This window comes from Prunus mume, linkage group LG7 (genome assembly GCF_029339155.1).
Source record: "Prunus mume cultivar Tortuosa linkage group LG7, ASM2933915v1, whole genome shotgun sequence".
NCBI lineage: Eukaryota > Viridiplantae > Streptophyta > Magnoliopsida > Rosales > Rosaceae > Prunus > Prunus mume.
Window position 1 is genome coordinate 10,546,923 of NC_142704.1, and position 17,386 is coordinate 10,564,308.

The window sequence follows — 17,386 nt, forward strand, 5'->3', positions numbered from 1 at the left end:
AAAAGATTGTTTTAATGGCCCAACGGCCCAACTCCAACGTCCAAACTAGGGTTCGAAGCAAGCCATACCATTACTACACCCCCAAAAATTCCTCTTTTTAAACCTTCATTTTCTTCTAATCTCATCTTCCTCCTCCAAATCGTAGCTGTGATGAAGCAGTCTGTTGGCGATTGCATAATTCTCTCTCGTTTCTATAATCATATTTTGGATCCATTCACTGGTTTTGGTTTTCATTTTCGTTTTCGATATTCAATTAGAAGAAAAAAGGCAACTTGGGCGTCAATGACGCGTCTAGTCCTCTATATTTGAGGACTGATAACGCAGTCAGCCCTTTTCTTTGCCGAAACTTGTGAGCATCTATGCTTGCAGCTGTCGCTTCACCATTTGCGGCTTTTGCATTCAGACGCTCGTAGATTTTTCTAATATTTTGACATGAATTTCTGGGAATTCTAGTTCCAATTTTAAAGCAGGAACGTCGTTTTCATTTTAATTAGTTTGGTAATTATCAAATTTCACATTTTAGTTTAAACTGCTTTTATTGTTTTCTGCAGTAATATTGTTCTTGATTTTAAGTCAATACCAAGATGCCAGAATATGTGCAGTGCAGAGAAAAGAGACTAGTTTTCTTCACTTTGAAAGTTAATTGGAAATTACTTGGCCAAGTATTGGAAGTTTTTGTTTCTAAGAAATGCAGACTTGAGCCATCCAAAGAAATAAACCATTCAAACTTTGAAGCAACTAACCTAAGAAACTTTTTGTTTAGTCAGTCAAAAGGAATAGCATTGGCATTAGATTACAAGAATCATCAAACAGATAACAAGGCACAAGCTCTGTTGTTGGTGATTTGAAGCAATTCCCAAATTTTGAGTACAAGACAGATGATATAGCTCTTGACTGAATGACCAAAATGGCATTCCTAAAATGCTGTAAATGTAATGATTAAAGCCATGAAGAAGGCAGCAAAACCCGATCCGCAAAAGTGAGAGGGTGCATAAGCTGCACTCTTGGAACTGCTTGAGGAAGAACCTGACAGAAGAAAACAATCCATTTTCAATGTCACGTATTGAGTTCAGCAGACACTAATCTGACTGTCAAGCTTAGAAAAGGCGGCATGTTTGATGTTTATGTCATGCATAACTGATCTGAAACCCAACTAGTTGAGTGTATTAAATGTTTAGCCATCACTTAATTATCGAAAATTAGGTAATAAAAGGTACTAGGAACTTACTATTGTTGGAAGCCGGTATAGCTGCTGGTGAAGTGCTTGATGATGCATCTGTGATGGAAAATAACAATCATGTATGAATCTTGAATTGTCTGTTAACAAACTGATTTCAAATATGCCACTAAATAGTACAAACATGAGTAAAAACAGATTTAGAAGACAAAACTCTTGGAGTCCTCTGTTTTTTACAGAACATATGTATTGGAAATTTATAAGCATGTACTTTTTGCTTTGGTTGCTTTTGTGCCAATAACACACATACAAATACCAGGAAATTTGGATAAGGGATGAAAATTTTAAATGGTATTGCTCCTATAGAAAGTTGCAAATATAATTGATGTCCAATTTTTCGACCTGATTTTACATATATGAGCGGCTATACATCCATACATGTATGGAAAAGCCCATTTCCATGAATTTGGTCATTAACTACCTAATAAAGAAGACAACTTTTCAATAGAAAATCTGATTGTGATATCAGAGCTTCATATAAAAATTATTGCCTTCCTTTCCATGGAAACATATGATCACACACAGAATCTAAATGATTTCGTTTCATTCTGAAAAGCGAAAAAAGAGAGGAAGAAAGCTCTATTACCCTTTTCGCATATTGAAATGTCAGCATTGGCACCACAAGCCTTGGGAAGCTTCAAGGCATCATCCTGGGTTATGTTAAGGTTGCTCAACATGCCAGGGTTGTTGAAGACGCTGCAGAGGCACTTGGTATCGTCGGAAACCATCTGCTTGAGTGGCGAGCAGCATGCTGCAGGGGCCTTCTCGGGTGCCTTCAAAAATGGTTGACAAGGAATCAGTTTCTGCACGCATTGCATTGAAGCACCACTGCCACCACCAGTACCCTCTTGATCTGATAATCCACTGAGCTTTCGGCCTTGCGAAAAACCCACAAAGCCCAGTAAAGAGAAAATGATCACAAACAGGAAGGAGAAGAAGCGCTTTGAAATTGAAGCCATGGTTTTGGTTCTGGTTTTCTTAGAGGAGGGCGGTTGTTTTTGGTGATTGTTTGCTTTGTTTGAGAGAGAAATCAAACAGAGAGTAGACAGAGGAACAAGGAGAGAGAGTTTGGGGTTTGGTTGGTTCAATGGAATGGTTTGGTTTGTGTGGCGCTATCTTATACATTTATAATGAGTCAATGCAATTAGACAGCCGCTAATAACTTCTATTTCTAGAGTTGTTTTCAATTCCTTCTATCACTCCATTGAGCAACCGTTTCCATCGGCAGTTAGAGATTTTCTCTGATCCAGAGAAGATGTGTTTCCAAAAGATTTTTTTTTTTCCAATTTAATTTCCTTTTTCCATGGAAGTTTTATTTTTTTGGTGATATCCGTTGAGTTATCTTAAAGATTTTCTATGATAGTTACCCTAAAAAGTTCTTTTTTATACATTTATTTAATAAGAAAATCAAAATCAAATTTCATTTCACCTTTAACTAGTCTTGGATATCATGAAATGCATGCGGTTGTTGATATAAAATACTGAAAGAAGTGAAGTATGTACGTAAAGAATTGCTCCTCCTCTGTAAGAGCACATCTATAATGTAATATGTGACCTGTTCAAAAGTTTAAGAAAAGCCAGATCATGGTCTTTTAATTCAGTTTAATAAACAATTGATTATTTTTGCCCTAAAAAACAAATTTTTGTTTTGGTGAAAACAAATAGCAAGTTTGTGAAAACATATTTGTGCATGTGTGTGCGCCCAACAAAAATTAGCTGGGTTAGGTTTACCCGTTAAAATTAGCTGCGATAGGTATATCCCGATAGATAATTCTCCAGAATAAGTCTATCCAGACAAATAATTCTCTGGAATAAGTCTATCCTAACAAAATGATTTGCCGAAATAGGTCTATTCTGACAAAACAATCGCAGGGATAGGTCTACCCTACAAAACAATCGCCGGACAGGTCTTTCCCAACAAATATTCGCCGGAATAGGTCTCACTTGGCTGATAACCCTGAATTTCCTTCCATAAGCTGTCACATAAAAAAGCGTCATGCAGGAAGGTCAAACAAATCGTTTTATCTTCTTCTCAAAACCTGTGATGCAGAGTATAACATGCATGCATCCCTTTGGTTTCATGTTACATGTAAATAAAATACTATTATCTCAGACTTTAATTCCACATGAAACCATTATCAGATTTTAGCATACTAATTACATATGTGAAATTAAAGTCAGAGATGAGTATTGGAGGAAATTGAAAATATATGCAATTGGGGATATTGGATTTACTTTTGTTTTTGAAACATTGTCAAATTGAGTGGCATAAATGTAGCTCATGTTCTATATACAAAAGAACTATATATATATATATATATATATAGAGAGAGAGAGAGAGAGAGAGAGAGAGAGAGAGTAGCTCAGTGTGCTTTGCAGATGGACGTCTGTTTATATTGCTTAGAAGAAGTCAAGTTTGGCACTCCATCTCTCTCTCTCTCTCTCAATATAGTGGTGTCATAATTCGGAATATTGGAAGGAAGTCCCAAGTTTGAATCATCACTCCCACACTCGATTAAAAAAAAAAAAAAAAAAGAGAGTTGAGTTCGGCACCCAATCGATATTGGCACGGCTCAAATACACCATGGAGTCGAGTCACTGATCGACACAAGGGTGAAGTTGAACCATGCCAATGCCGAGAGAGCATGTAATTCATCCCTGAAATTGGGATTTTACAGAAATTGGAAGTACTGCTACAGATACGTATGTCATGCATGAGCTTCATACTTCTCTATTATATCATGAGCTTCAAACTTGTCCTACTCTTGGGAGCCGAAACTGAAGAATACAAGGGAAAACTTTGGAAGATTGACACAGCACCCTCCAAGAAAATGGAGCATCTCTCATTCTCTAGAGTGCCGGCAAGTTCAAGAATATAATTAAAAAAACACACACCTGGTTGATTTAAGGTCTTCCCTATATACAGACTGCTATTCACCTTGCATGTTTCCAGTTAAAGATACCAAATTTTTTTAACCTTTTCCGGACATCCCCTAACTTTGGAGCCATTGCCAACAGAAATCATTTGCTGTCAACATGCATATTTGTTGTTCATTAAATTGAGTTAAAAATTTGTCTTGATGTTTTTTTTAATTATATAGTTTTCTTTGTTGTTCTAAGAAAATCCACCAAGTAAAAGCTAAGAGACAGCATTCATAGTACACACACCAATTGCACCAAACAAGAATATTGGTTTCTAGTTCACATAGGTATATAAATTCCATGTAGACAGTAACTTGCTCCCCTCTTTAGCCCGTAAAACAATAATCACAGGATCAGCAATCAGCCACAGTAGCACTAGGTGGAGAAAAAGAAGAATATATTGCCATTAATTACCATCTGTTTCTAGCCATGGTGCAGGCAGGGTCAGGAGGAATAACATAACCCTGCTGCCGCACCAAGCCCTGACTGCAGGCTAGAATATCTAGAAGAATGATCCCTAAGAATATTTCATACAATAAAAGGTTGAAGTTGGATTAGTGAGTTTGGAAGGATCTTCAGAAGTGTTCAAGTTTACTTTAGAATGGCAATGACAGGTTTAGGAAACATTCTGTCATGAGGTTTTTTCACACTCTAAAATAAGGGGTTCAACCACCAGCAGAAGAGGAAGTTGTCTCTTTTTTGGTCGAATAAGAGGAAGTTGTCTCTTGTGCACAAAGAAACGAAAACAGAACACCATCCGGAAATAACAAAGCTGGTTACTGACAAACCCAAAGGAGAGTGAGAGAGACGGGCTCAGTAAAAGTTTCTCATAAGTCTTGCCGTCTGATTGCTCATTCTCCTTCCTCTTGTCCACAAACACTCACAACCTTCCAAGACTAAAATTACTTTGAGTTTTACCGTCACCTTTTGTCCACATTTCACACGGCCTCTCCTTCTTTTATACCATTTTTTAGTTCAATCCTCAGGTCTTAAAAATTTCTTGAGGCCTAAGCCAAAAAGGAGGGCAAAAGTTGCTCCACCTGAGCATCATCACAATGGCAAAGTTTGGCAGGCCAAACACTAACAGGAGCCTTGAGAGTCTACTGGACATGGACAAATCAGTTGCTACAAAAATTTCTGTGCCACTTAGACCCTCGAAGATGATTCCCGGCCATGGCCTTGAATTCAATAACCTTTCATACAGTGTAACAAAGAAGCTGAAAAAAGATGGGGTTTGGATCAAGAAAGAAGCTTATCTTCTAAATGACATCTCTGGCCAGGCAGTGAGAGGTGAGATCATGGCCATCATGGGACCTAGTGGTGCTGGGAAATCTACATTTCTCGATGCCTTGGCGGGACGGATTGCTCAAGGGAGTTTGGAAGGCTCTGTTAGAATTGATGGAAGAACGGTTAGTAATCTATATCCAATATGATCCTTTTTCTCTCTTTTCAGAAACAAATGGAAACAAGATTACATATATAAAGTTGATTAATAATTTTCAGGTTACAACAAGCTACATGAAGATGGTGTCCTCTTATGTGATGCAAGATGACCAGCTCTTCCCTATGTTGACTGTGTTTGAGACCTTCATGTTCGCAGCTGAGATTAGGCTTCCTCCCTCCATTTCCAGGGATGAAAAGAGAAGAAGAGTTTATGCGCTCCTTGAACAACTGGGCTTGCAGGTAATTCAAATCCCGTTTCTCAATGCTTATGCATGGAATTCATTGTACAAATTAGATCAAACATACATGAATTTATACAACAGAAACCGCGCACATATATATATATATAATGATTTTGATGATGTATATATGCAGAGTGCAACACATACTTACATCGGTGATGAGGGGAGGAGAGGAGTGTCGGGAGGAGAAAGACGAAGGGTGTCAATTGGCATTGACATCATCCACAAACCTGCACTGCTGTTTCTTGATGAACCGACTTCTGGTCTTGACTCCACAAGCGCTTACAGTGTCGTGGAAAAGGTCAAGGAGATAGCTCGAGGTGGTAGCATCGTGCTCATGACCATCCACCAACCTTCATATCGTATTCAAATGCTCTTAGACCGCATGACAATCCTAGCAAGGTACAAACTAATAATAACAAATATATGTGCATGGTGCAACACCCTCTTCGTCTACACTGACTAGAATGTTGCTGAAATTAATCTGCATTATATTCCAAAACTAAAATTAATCAAAGACGAATATATATATATATATATATGTATAAAGCTTAAGGGCTGCAAACGTACATGATGCTTATTAATTAATTTATCTAATGTCATGTGGTTGCAGAGGGAGACTGATATATTTGGGAAGTCCACATGGTTTGTCTTCCCATCTTTCTGGATTTGGAAGGCCAGTTCCGGATGGTGAGAATGGCCTTGAGTATCTCCTGGATGTGATTAAAGAATATGATGAATCAACTGTGGGACTAGACCCATTGGTCATGTACCAACGCGATGGCATCAAACCTGATCAGGTGGCCAGAACCCCGGTTGCAAAAACACCAAAGACACCAACTCCTTATAGAAAGACCCCTGCATCCAAGCACTCAATTAACCTCCGTAGTAAAGCCTTTTCCTTGGGAAATAGGACACCATCTGGAGCGGGTGAATCTGGTCAGTTTGATTACGAGGATGAGGATGAGAATTTTGACAACTCCCTGGAAAGGAAATCAGTTCATCAAACACCAATGCACCTGCAGAGCAGTGGTGTCTATAACCCTCGTCTAGCTTCACAGTTCTACAAGGACTTCTCTGTCTGGATTTACCATGGTGTCAAACGAACCCCTCGTCGCCCGCCATCATGGACTCCTGCTAGAACTCCAGGAAGGACCCCTGGAAAGACACCCCTCTCAGGTATTAGAAGCCAAGTTTCAAGCCAATATCCCACACCTCAGTTCAACCCGCCACCACCACGACACAGTAGTACTAAAACCCCTGTGGTCTTCAGCTCTTCCACTGAAGACTCATATGCACCTTATTATGAAGAGTTTGAAATAGAAGAAGAGCTTGATGAGCCAGACCATGGGCCTAAGTTTGCAAACCCATGGCTGCGTGAGGTTGCAGTCCTCTCATGGCGCACAGCGCTCAATGTGATTCGCACTCCTGAACTCTTCCTCTCTCGTGAGATTGTGTTGGCAGTTATGGCACTCATTCTGTCTTCCCTTTTCAAGAACCTGAGCCATGATTCGTTCAAAGACATAAACAGGCTTCTCAACTTTTACATCTTTGCAGTTTGCCTGGTTTTCTTTTCATCCAATGATGCTGTCCCAACTTTCATCCAAGAAAGGTTCATTTTCATCAGGGAATCTTCTCACAATGCTTATCGTGCCTCTTCGTACGTCATCTCTTCCCTCATTGTTTATCTCCCATTCTTTGCCATACAAGGCTTCACATTTGCTGCCATTACCAAATACATGCTTCACCTCAACAGCAACCTTTTCAGATTCTGGATCATCCTTTATGCCTCACTCATCACCACCAATGCTTATGTGATGCTTGTGAGCGCTCTGGTACCAAGTTACATCACAGGTTATGCTGTTGTGATAGCTACCACAGCTCTTTTCTTTCTGACTTGTGGCTTTTTCTTAAAGAGTCAGCAGATACCGATTTACTGGAGGTGGGTGCATTACATATCTGCAATTAAGTACCCATTTGAGGCATTGCTGACAAATGAATTCGGAGGAATGCGCTGCTACCACGGTGTGCCATCGGATCTTACCCCTGGACCTCTAGGAGAATTGAAGATTAGCTCCCTGCACAGTACCTCCCAAAAAGTGGAAAAGAATTGCGTGATTATTGGACAAGATGTTATATCATCCATGGATATCACTATAGACAACATTTGGTATGATATTGCAATCTTGCTAGCTTGGGGTGTTCTTTACCGGTTCTTATTCTATGTGGTCCTCAGATTCTATTCCAAGAATGAGAGGAAATGAAATCCGTTTGCATCACCTTGCCCTCTCTGCTTTGAGATTAATTCCCGGGGATGATAGCCGGTACTTAATTCATAGATCAGGCAAGCAAGCCAGATCATGAAAGCAAGCTATGTTTCAACATTTTTTGTTTAGAAGACTCATAAATAATAATCATAATAAAAGCTTACATTCCCATTTTTTGTCATGTTGGATCATATTCACACAGAGAAGCAGAGGAAAACGACTTGCCAGTGCCAGAAAGCTGATGGTGCTCAGAAGGTATAGTTTTATGTAACAGGAAAAGCACGATCATTTCAGATTGGCATTTAACCCATGGACACCATTAGGATGAAAAAAGATTAAAAAACAGAATTCAACTGGGCAAGAAAGTAGAATTTTATTTCTAGTTAACATATACAATTTATGACTTGTGACTGTCGGTCACTTTATAGGAATAGAACAATCTTCTCAGATGGACATCTCTTCCAACTTATGACTTAAAAAACTACCACTACAAAAGCCAAGAGCATTGCAGAAGGATTAGCTCAAGTTGAGCCTGCATGTTGTGCAATCTTCCTTTCTAGTGCAGTTTTGTCTGCCCCCACCATCTTGTCAACCTCCTTACCATTTCTTACAAAGAAAAATGCCGGAACGCTGCTTATATTCCAGTTTGCAGCAACATCTCCAGCCTCATCTATGTCAACTTTCAAGAAAACGGCCTTTGGGTACTTTCCAGCTAAGCTTGTATACAAAGGAGATATGAAACGGCAAGGACCACACCATGTTGCGGTGAAGTAGAGGATTGCAAGCCGCAATGTCCTTGAAGCAGCATTCAACTTTGTCTCCAGTTCTTTGGCTGAGTGTATACCAATGACTTCACCTGTGAAAACAAAACAAAAAAAAGCATTCAAAGAATGCCACAGTGGGACTTAGAACACCACTGACGTGGCGTGACAAGATTTTATATCCAAGTCCTCTTCATGAAATGGAATGTAGTCATTTACAGTTCACCATATTCGAATATGAAAATCATTCTGTAAATAATCATAGGAAAGTGGAATATATGTACCATATAATACGCTCCTCAATGTTCAAACAAGTAAGGAAAATTGGATAAACCAGATGAGTTAAGATAGGATCAAAATTAAATAAATGATATCTTGAACAAGAGGGATGGTTTTATGAAGTTTACATTGATAACGGCAGGTAATTCTGAAATGAGGGATGATGACCCATAAGGATGCATGCATTAATATAAAATTAATGAAATATGAATAAAAAGAAAGCAAATGCCATACCATCCTTAAGAGCAGACAACGCATCCCGTTCCTGCATGAAATTGAAAGAAATGTAGTTTAGTATGAAGGTTCTCTACCCTTATGTCATCATCGTAGATATCCATCTCTTGTATGAGGTCACTATTTAGTGGCATGTGGAATTAGGGGAAAATGACCCCCACCCACCAGCACCCCAAAGAGCAAACGTAAATGAATGAATAAACTAATCCAGCCCACATCTTTTGGATCTAGGCCTGTGCTGTGGTTTCATAATATAGTAATGCTCACTGATAACCACACCCATGAATTACACCCAGGTCCATGTTAGGACTGAACAAACCATGCTTTAAATTTTAACTGAACTAGCACCCAGGTAAAACATGTACTCCCACATAGAAAGGTGAAAAGCACCAGTTACCAAAATCTTATTTTCAACAGGTTGCTCATTCTGCTACCCTATCATATGTAGACTGATATACTTATTTGACTATCAAAGAGATGTGATATTTCTTAATGGAGCATAAAAATATATCAACTCTAGTCCAATACTCACTCGAGCTTCGGCTTGCCGCTTTCTCTCACGTTCAGCACTTTTCATCTCCCTTTCTTTATGTAAGCGTTCATATTTTCTGCGATGCTCCTCAATTTTGCGTACATTAGGTTCAACCTGCAATTATAACTAAATTATTATGGAACAGTTTCCCTGGAAACTTATCCTTCTAGGATAAGGGAATTCACCTTTTTAAGCACCAAACCAATCTCCTCATCATAATCTAACTTTGATGCTACATGAAGATCACTTGCCGCTTCTTCCCAGTGACCTAACATGGCCTTTGCCATTCCTCTTATTTTATATCCTTTTGCAGAGTCGGGGTTGATCTAGAAAAAGTATAAATATAGCCCATTATACAATGTTCAATATGAAATTCAAACTTCTTGTACAGTGAGGGTCATCAACCAACCTCTAAAGCTGCATTAGCGTCACGAATTGCTGCATTTGGTTTATTCAATTTGACAAAGACACTAGCTGCAAGGATACAAGGTTTCCAAGAGAATGATACATATGAGCAAAGAAGGGCAATGAAAATAATATATCTATATATATGTAAGCACAACGAAATAAAGATAAATCAATAATGATCAAATAAAACTTCTCTTTTTCAAAAGAAAAAAATAATGATCAATTTACCTCTGGTTGCTTTTAATATTGCTGAAGTTGGATTCAACATGATGGCTTCTGTTATATGATCTATGGCTTCATCCAGCTTACCTGAAAAGAATTTACTACCAATTAAGAGATATCACAAAGACAACCCAAGAAATCTAAACTAAAATGGCAATCACAACAAAAAGGTGGCATGCCTTTAGAGATGGCATCTAAAGCTTTTGATTTTTCTATCTGTGCAGCATCCTGCATTTCTTCTGTAACTTCAACCAATGGGTTTCCTATCTGCACTTGAAAAATAGCGAGGTTACAAATTAAGGGGAAAAAGTCGGGGTGAAATACTAGGCCTCTATCGCATGACTCCATCTTTCTCTATCCCTTACCTTCTGTGGAGGATCATTATCAGGCTCCACAACATCAGTAGCATCCAACTCGATATCAGACTCAACAATTTCCTCATCATTATCAAGGGATAGATCAGGTCTTTTGGCATCAAAATGATCTTTAGTGTCTGACATGTCCTCATCAACTTTATCCTATTATCAGAAACCAACACTACACCATATCAATCAAAATATACAACCACATCAACATAAAACATAAAAAGAATAAAAACCTGTGCTCAAAATTTTAAGGAATTTCTTCAAAGTAGCACTACGAGTGACCGTGTCTATTTTCTTGCCGGTTCTGATACATAAAATAGGATGTCAAATTTTCTAAAACCAACACCAACATAAGGGGGGAATCCGAAATTCCTGTCACTTGTAAAACCTACTGAAAGTTGAAATACAAATAATCCAAAGTTCCTATACGAATCTAAAATGTGGGGAAGTTGGCAATCTTAGAAGCACAGCATCCGCAGAAAAGCTTAAATTATGTGAGTCCATTAACTCCTAATATGCATGTAAAGCATAAATTATATGTCCACACATAGAAAAAACTGAAATTGGTAGAAAAATATAAGCTTAGTGTGAGGAAATGAGGGCTCACCATTTTTGGGATCGGCGGAATTCGAGCGCCAAGGCTGCAAAAAAAAAAACAAACAAACAAACCCACATGCCTCAAACAAAGGAAAACATTTCAATCATATACAATTTGACACACAGAGCATATATGCATATGCGTATAACAAAGTATCCTGTGACGGATGAAGATAAACAAAACAAGTATGTACCTTTGAAGATAGGACTTGAAGAAGGCAAGAGAAGGGGTATGGATCAGTGAAGGGTTTGCCTTGCACTTACTAACGAACTCCCTCAGTTCTGCTACCTTTGCAGCATCCATCTCTCTCTCTCTCTCTCTCTCTCTCTCTCTCTCACTCTAGAAATTGGAATCACTTTCTTAGAAAAGCCGACAGCGCTTGAAGAGTGTAGAACGAACTTTTGAAATTGGGATGGATTATGCCGTTAATTAAACCCTCCAATTTTTATAGCGTTTCTGGGCTTTGTCAATTGGGTCGCGTCTCATGTCATCACACGAGCAGCCCTGATGGACGGACCTGCGTAAAGTTTGATTCCTTGACTTCTGGGCTTTGTCTTTTTGGCGCTAATTATCATCCCTGCCTCATTCATCTCTAAGAGACTTCCACCCACAAGAGTTAAGTCAAGCGAGGCAAGTAAGGGCTGCCATTATTCACGAGAATAGTGTCAGCCTTTGCATTTGTGGTTCCACCCATGAGAGCTAAGTCTAGGGCAAGTCTTAAGACAAATACTATTCATATGAGATATGAGGAGATGAATTTGTATATAGTTTTTGGTGTGGGAAGTAAAGAATATGCCTAGGTATTTATTTAAAAAAATTCTGGAATTTTTGGTATTTTTTTTCCTTTTTTCATTTTTTGGGTTCTTGACGTCAACATTGCATCGATTTACCGGCAGCGCTCAGTGAATTTGCCCGTGGACTTGCTGAGCTCGTGGGACCCAGCTCTTGCCAGGTCTGGCCCTTGCGTGCTGGAGCTGCTTCCTTCCCCCCTGGGTTGCCTTTTGCCCGGTTTTGAAGCAAAGGTGGACTTGCTCTAAGCATTATTGGAAATCAAAGTCAGATATAGGATAAATACTCGTAACCAATTAAGTTGTAAATTCATTGTCTTTGTTAATTTGTACCTAAAACGAATGTTGTTCATGTATCAGTCCAAAAATTTGATGGCTGACGTGCAGCACTCTAGAAGACAGCGCCTATATAAATTTTAGAGATTATAGATGTCAAAATTATTGAAGTTATATTTTGCAACATGAAACTCTGCTTGAAACGATCAAACCCAAGTCTCCAATCATAAGAGCAAATGGAATTCCACGGTCTGCATTGCAGATGCACAACTTAAGCAAAATAATATTGCGTTCCCTTTCATTAATGTCAATTGGTACAACATATCAATACAAAAACATGATCATCAGAATTGTGCTTCCGATGTAAAAACAATCATTTTTACAACACTTGAACCATATTTATATATATCTATCTATCATATTTGTCTAAATCTTCAGGTCAAAAAATTTATCTTACAACTACAAGCACAAGAAGTAATTGTCAAATAATGATCAGTGCCAACATCGCTGAAGGACAGTTGGAAACTTCGTTATTTCTTCCCTTCGGCTACAGCCACCCACCGTAAGGAGCTAATTTATAGCTTGAGGAGGGCAAGAACCAGAAGAGTTGAAAGAGAAACTCAGACCATCCGATCCAGGTGTGCTGCACTCTGGAGATTTTTTGCTGACATTGTATGGCAATGTGGTCATCATCCTACATGCACACAAAAAATCAATAAGCAAAGCATTAATGATGTTATAAATTTCTCAGCATCTGTGTATGTCAATATAAGCATAAAGACTGGAGGGAGAAATAACCCTTCAAAGTTACCTCTCCTTGCGCTTCTCAAAGAATCTAGCCAAGGATGCTTTGCGTGCTTGAGGCACTGGTACTGCAAGCAAACACAGGAATAGATTTTTATTCAAGCTGCTATTTTACAAATTCAATGAGAAAAAAGAACAAAAGGTGCATATATATCCCCCATATAACAGTAGCAGTAGCATACATAACAGAAAATACGCAAAGCTATACCTGCTGGAATCAGGTTCGTCATAGCAGATCCCACTGAACTGACTACTACTTTAGAAGCCTCTGAGTGGTCAATAGGAGATGCTGAAGTTCCTACAGGTTTCACTATAGCTAATTCATTGGTGCTGCTAAATGCTCCTCCAGAGTGAGAACTAGCATGTGACGTCACGGAAAGATGGCTTGGAAGCCCAGAGATTGTAGATGTAATATGGGCCTGGTTCCTGAAAACACCATCGCCTGGGGAAGGTCTAGGGATGGGTGCCGGAACTTGAGCTATGGTAGGTGCCTTACAGTGAGTTGGCGAAGGTCCATTTCCAGCCAGCAACATAATAGCCTGGGCCTAAGTAGAGAAACAAAGAAATCATAAACAAAAAGTTCAACCTAAAATCTAATGTAGTGAACAGACGAATAAATGTAAGATACCTTCTCAGGAGATATATCATCATAAACATTCACAGAACCAGCATAAAAGATGGTTAATTGAGCAGGTGCCCCAGAAGATTTGGATGCATTCCTACATTAGAAACTCAACTTAGCCTCTAGGATTCTTCAACCATACTTGTGATTCAATACATGTTGCGCAATTTCATTCGCTAAAAAGCAGTTATACTATGAAAATGGTCTATTTTAAAGTACCTGAGATCAGCGGTACCAACTAGGGAACTTTTAGAAGGAAGAAGAGAAACAGGGGCCACAACTGGAACTCCTCCAAGTGGTTGCAGTTTTGTGGTAGAACCAGCCATGTTCTGCCCAACAGGAGGATGGGATTGGAGAAGAGGAGTGCTAAAAGCAATTGGAATCCTTTGGTCTTGAGAGTGATGCACTGAATGTGCATCATACTGCTGCACAGGAGAGACTGTCATTGCATAATGGTTTCCAGCTTGCTTATCAAGAGTGAAATTTTTCTACAAAATAAAAAAAAATGTGCAAAAGATGTAGGCAAATCAAGGTCATACAGAACCAAAACATATGCACTAAAAAGGAGCCTACATCAAAACAATTTTAAATCAAAAAAAGGATTCAAATTTCACTTGTGTTTCTCCAGTAAAACAGATAAGTAAGAATACTTTTCTCAAGTCCAAAATACTCAGACCAAGTTACGGATAATTTCAGATAATTTCACCTTCTTTGAGAATAAAGCTTTGTTAGTAAGATTTAAAAGGAAAAGAGATTCTGAAAGTAAGAGAAGAAATACCTGGATAACACCAGAGAATGGCTTCTGGCTGAAGTGAAAAGCATCAGCAGTTGATATAGTCATAAATGCAGATGTATCATGAACAGTTTTTCTTGACCCGCCTTCTTGGGGAGCCTTGAAAGACAGGAATTGTGGAAGTGCAGAAACCTTGTTTGAAAATGACCACTGCATCCCTGAACTTCTTGGTAGCGCTGCAAAATCAATAAGAGTGGATCATCAGACCAAGTTGTTTGAACTTTGAACAAACAATTTCTTCATTGTGTTGATGATTGCTCAAAGTACCTCAGAAATAAAACAGTAATATGGTAAGTTTTAGGTAAAATGGCTCTGCCAATAGATGCCAACAAGAAACATATTTTTCTTGGAATGTAGTTATAGTAAATATATATATTCTCAACATGTACGTATGTTCATTACAGCTGTCAAACTAAGATGAATATATATATATATATACATTTAGGCATTAACACATAGAATCTTTAATAAAGAAATCACTATAAACGACAAGGTGAATACAGCCATATCTAAAATGCACATTGTCAACTTACGTTATTTTCTAAATAGATGAAGAAGAGAGAAATGACAACCAATGACCTTAAAGAAGTAGAAAAATCCCTGAACATTTAAAATCCTAGCTTCAGAACATTTGTGCTGCACGCTTGTGTTGTGATAAGAAAGAAGCCATACACTGTAAGGTATTATGATGAGTCTACATTTTTTTATATCAGGTATTTGATTATAAATGTTGGTAGCATCTGGCCAGGCAGTAACTAACTATGCACCAAAGCAGATTTGAGAACAATATAAAATTCAGAACTCCACAAGTCCATGTTATAAAATAATAATAATAAAAAAGAATTGTTCAATTAGATTGCTTTATTAAATTCGGCTACTATAATATAAATATTTCTCATTGCATAAGTTTTTTTAATTATAAATGTTGTACCACCTGCCTAGCCTTGTTTAATATGTGAGCCAACGTGACACATTGCTCCTTTAATACATGACATCTCATATAGTCATAGAGTCTTAGAGTCATAGAGTCATAGGCATGTGAGGTAAAAAATACATTATCTTGCCTAACCCAACAATCTAAAATGTGGAGAAAATATTTGAACATAAATTTTTTTATTAAAAAAACTAAAAACAAAAGGCACATTGTATTGTAGTATGTTACCAAAAAATAGTGTAAAATTAAAGACAACTAAACCCCATGTTATGTTCCTATGAATACAGTATAACTCCACAAGTCAACACAGTTACACAGCAATCAGCTGCCCCAATTTACCCTTTATGTATAAATCTACCATAAACTGATAAAAAAAACACTGCTATTCCTTTAAATCAGTGTTTATCCTTACTTAGCAAGATGATGTTTTTTATTTTTATCAGGATCAGGAAAGTTGGGGGGATAAGAAAACAAAATAAAACTCAAAATTCCAATTCCAAAGCAGTGAATTTCATCCTCAAAACCAATAAAAGCAAACCTGAATTCTTGGCTTCTTCATTGGCCTCCTCTTTCACAGTCAGGTTGCCATTCTTCGAACTCAAACCCAAAAAATCCCTCTCCATTAATTCCAATCTTTTAGCTAAATTACACGCCAACAACAAGAAATATACTTCCAAACCCTTGAAGCCCAACCGCCGCAAAAGGAAGAGCTCTTTTCGTTGAATCTCAGAAACCAACAAGAACGAAAACCTTAACTTCCAATACTAGAAAGCTGCTGCTTTTTCTCTAGGGAGATGAGAGCATAGAGCAAGTAAAGAAGAGAAGCACATATGACATGGCTGGCTGAGGACTCTTAAATGACAACTTCCAGTAGCTCTGACCTCTCTCTGTCTTTCCTAGTCCGTCGGATTGTAAAGATCGTCTTTTTGTGCGGGGTGGTGACCGGCTAGTCCGGTCGGAGACCGAGAGTTGCCACTTGTAGACCACGTGCGGCGCCGAACTTGGGCCTTTGATGCCTCGCAGCTGGTTTAGGATTGACGAGTGACGCTGTGCGCGACACGTGCCATGAAGTTTTAATTTCTCTTGTTTTTTATAAAATTTAATATTTTTCTGTCTTTTTAAATGACATTGGGTGGGCTGCTCGTGAGATGTGGCCATGTGGGTGAGCTTCAGGAGAAAAAAAAACTTACTTGAATAGCATTGTTTTACCATCTCGGACTAATAACATAATGACATGTGAAAAAATTATTATATATATCATTGTGTTATCGGTTGGGATAGCAAAAAGTGGTATGTCTGTTATACGAGAGTTCTCCCCTAAAGAGGATAAAGAGGGAAATGACGTTTTTTCTAACTCAAGTGGAACGATGCGGCATTTAAGTTTGAAGGAGCAATCACATACGGCCACGTGTGAACTTTTGTTTGGGCATTACAATGATTTTTTATTTTCAGCCGTATTATAATGAAATTTTAGAATTTTCCTTTTCTTTTACCTCCTATCAGTGGACACTATGGTTATCTTTTGAAAGGCGGGAATGATGATGATATTAAGATGACTAACAAATATCAATAGGGTGTTTGTTGAATTGGCTCATCTCTTTAGGGCTCGTTTGGGAATGCTTTTTCTTGAAGCACTTATGCTAGTCGTGCTTATGACAT

At 38.3% G+C, this 17,386-nt stretch overlaps 4 protein-coding genes across 6 annotated transcripts; 1 reads left to right on the top strand and 3 right to left on the bottom strand.

Moving 5' to 3' along the window:
* Positions 1-752: 752 nt before the first annotated feature.
* On the bottom strand, positions 753-2,514 carry LOC148915452 (Bifunctional inhibitor/lipid-transfer protein/seed storage 2S albumin superfamily protein). Its single transcript, XM_089041772.1, has 3 exons — positions 1,824-2,514; positions 1,229-1,276; positions 753-1,026 (listed from the first exon to the last, which is right to left on the bottom strand). Exons 1-3 carry the CDS (start codon positions 2,194-2,196, stop codon positions 917-919), a joined length of 531 nt encoding a protein of 176 aa, XP_088897898.1. The 5' UTR covers positions 2,197-2,514; the 3' UTR covers positions 753-916.
* Positions 2,515-5,214: 2,700 nt separating this feature from the next.
* On the top strand, positions 5,215-8,187 carry LOC103338810 (ABC transporter G family member STR-like). Its single transcript, XM_008242067.2, has 4 exons — positions 5,215-5,568; positions 5,663-5,842; positions 5,978-6,246; positions 6,458-8,187. Exons 1-4 carry the CDS (start codon positions 5,215-5,217, stop codon positions 8,106-8,108), a joined length of 2,454 nt encoding a protein of 817 aa, XP_008240289.1. The 3' UTR covers positions 8,109-8,187.
* Positions 8,188-8,436: 249 nt separating this feature from the next.
* Positions 8,437-11,925, bottom strand: TDX (tetraticopeptide domain-containing thioredoxin). The gene is made up of 10 exons (XM_008241908.2): positions 11,704-11,925; positions 11,520-11,553; positions 10,913-11,065; positions 10,727-10,814; positions 10,554-10,634; positions 10,327-10,391; positions 10,103-10,243; positions 9,918-10,031; positions 9,386-9,416; positions 8,437-8,967 (listed from the first exon to the last, which is right to left on the bottom strand). Exons 1-10 carry the CDS (start codon positions 11,811-11,813, stop codon positions 8,633-8,635), a joined length of 1,152 nt encoding a protein of 383 aa, XP_008240130.2. The 5' UTR covers positions 11,814-11,925; the 3' UTR covers positions 8,437-8,632.
* A 920-nt stretch (positions 11,926-12,845) lies between these two features.
* Positions 12,846-16,773, bottom strand: JAZ3 (jasmonate-zim-domain protein 3). 3 transcript variants are annotated; one of them, XM_008241906.3, is made up of 7 exons: positions 16,266-16,773; positions 14,779-14,969; positions 14,220-14,422; positions 14,007-14,097; positions 13,587-13,923; positions 13,386-13,446; positions 12,846-13,268 (listed from the first exon to the last, which is right to left on the bottom strand). In XM_008241906.3, the coding sequence occupies exons 1-7, from the start codon at positions 16,348-16,350 to the stop codon at positions 13,145-13,147; spliced, it is 1,092 nt and encodes a 363-aa protein (XP_008240128.1). In that variant the 5' UTR covers positions 16,351-16,773; the 3' UTR covers positions 12,846-13,144. The 3 variants fall into 3 exon arrangements, with proteins under 3 accessions (XP_008240128.1, XP_008240126.1, XP_008240127.1); XM_008241904.3 differs by having other exon boundaries at positions 14,220-14,488; positions 16,266-16,625; XM_008241905.3 differs by having other exon boundaries at positions 14,220-14,425; positions 16,266-16,619.
* Positions 16,774-17,386: the final 613 nt, after the last annotated feature.

What these genes read in the sequence shown, in the direction of transcription:
- LOC148915452 (XM_089041772.1), bottom strand. Translation starts at nt 2,196, where the DNA reads ATGGCTTCAATTTCAAAGCGCTTCTTCTCCTTCCTGTTTGTGATCATT. An exon ending in CATTTCAATATGCGAAAAGG is followed by an intron (nt 1,277 to 1,823) that starts GTAATAGAGCTT and finishes TTTCCATCACAG; the next exon opens with ATGCATCATCAAGCACTTCA. An exon ending in TATACCGGCTTCCAACAATA is followed by an intron (nt 1,027 to 1,228) that starts GTAAGTTCCTAG and finishes TTCTTCTGTCAG; the next exon opens with GTTCTTCCTCAAGCAGTTCC.
- LOC103338810 (XM_008242067.2), top strand. Translation starts at nt 5,215, where the DNA reads ATGGCAAAGTTTGGCAGGCCAAACACTAACAGGAGCCTTGAGAGTCTA. An exon ending in TTAGAATTGATGGAAGAACG is followed by an intron (nt 5,569 to 5,662) that starts GTTAGTAATCTA and finishes AATAATTTTCAG; the next exon opens with GTTACAACAAGCTACATGAA. An exon ending in CGCATGACAATCCTAGCAAG is followed by an intron (nt 6,247 to 6,457) that starts GTACAAACTAAT and finishes ATGTGGTTGCAG; the next exon opens with AGGGAGACTGATATATTTGG.
- JAZ3 (XM_008241904.3), bottom strand. Translation starts at nt 16,350, where the DNA reads ATGGAGAGGGATTTTTTGGGTTTGAGTTCGAAGAATGGCAACCTGACT. An exon ending in GACGAACCTGATTCCAGCAG is followed by an intron (nt 13,447 to 13,586) that starts GTATAGCTTTGC and finishes GTTTGCTTGCAG; the next exon opens with TACCAGTGCCTCAAGCACGC. An exon ending in TTTGAGAAGCGCAAGGAGAG is followed by an intron (nt 13,269 to 13,385) that starts GTAACTTTGAAG and finishes GTGTGCATGTAG; the next exon opens with GATGATGACCACATTGCCAT.
- TDX (XM_008241908.2), bottom strand. Translation starts at nt 11,813, where the DNA reads ATGGATGCTGCAAAGGTAGCAGAACTGAGGGAGTTCGTTAGTAAGTGC. An exon ending in AATATTAAAAGCAACCAGAG is followed by an intron (nt 10,392 to 10,553) that starts GTAAATTGATCA and finishes GTATCCTTGCAG; the next exon opens with CTAGTGTCTTTGTCAAATTG. An exon ending in AGCGGCAAGCCGAAGCTCGA is followed by an intron (nt 9,417 to 9,917) that starts GTGAGTATTGGA and finishes AATTTCATGCAG; the next exon opens with GAACGGGATGCGTTGTCTGC.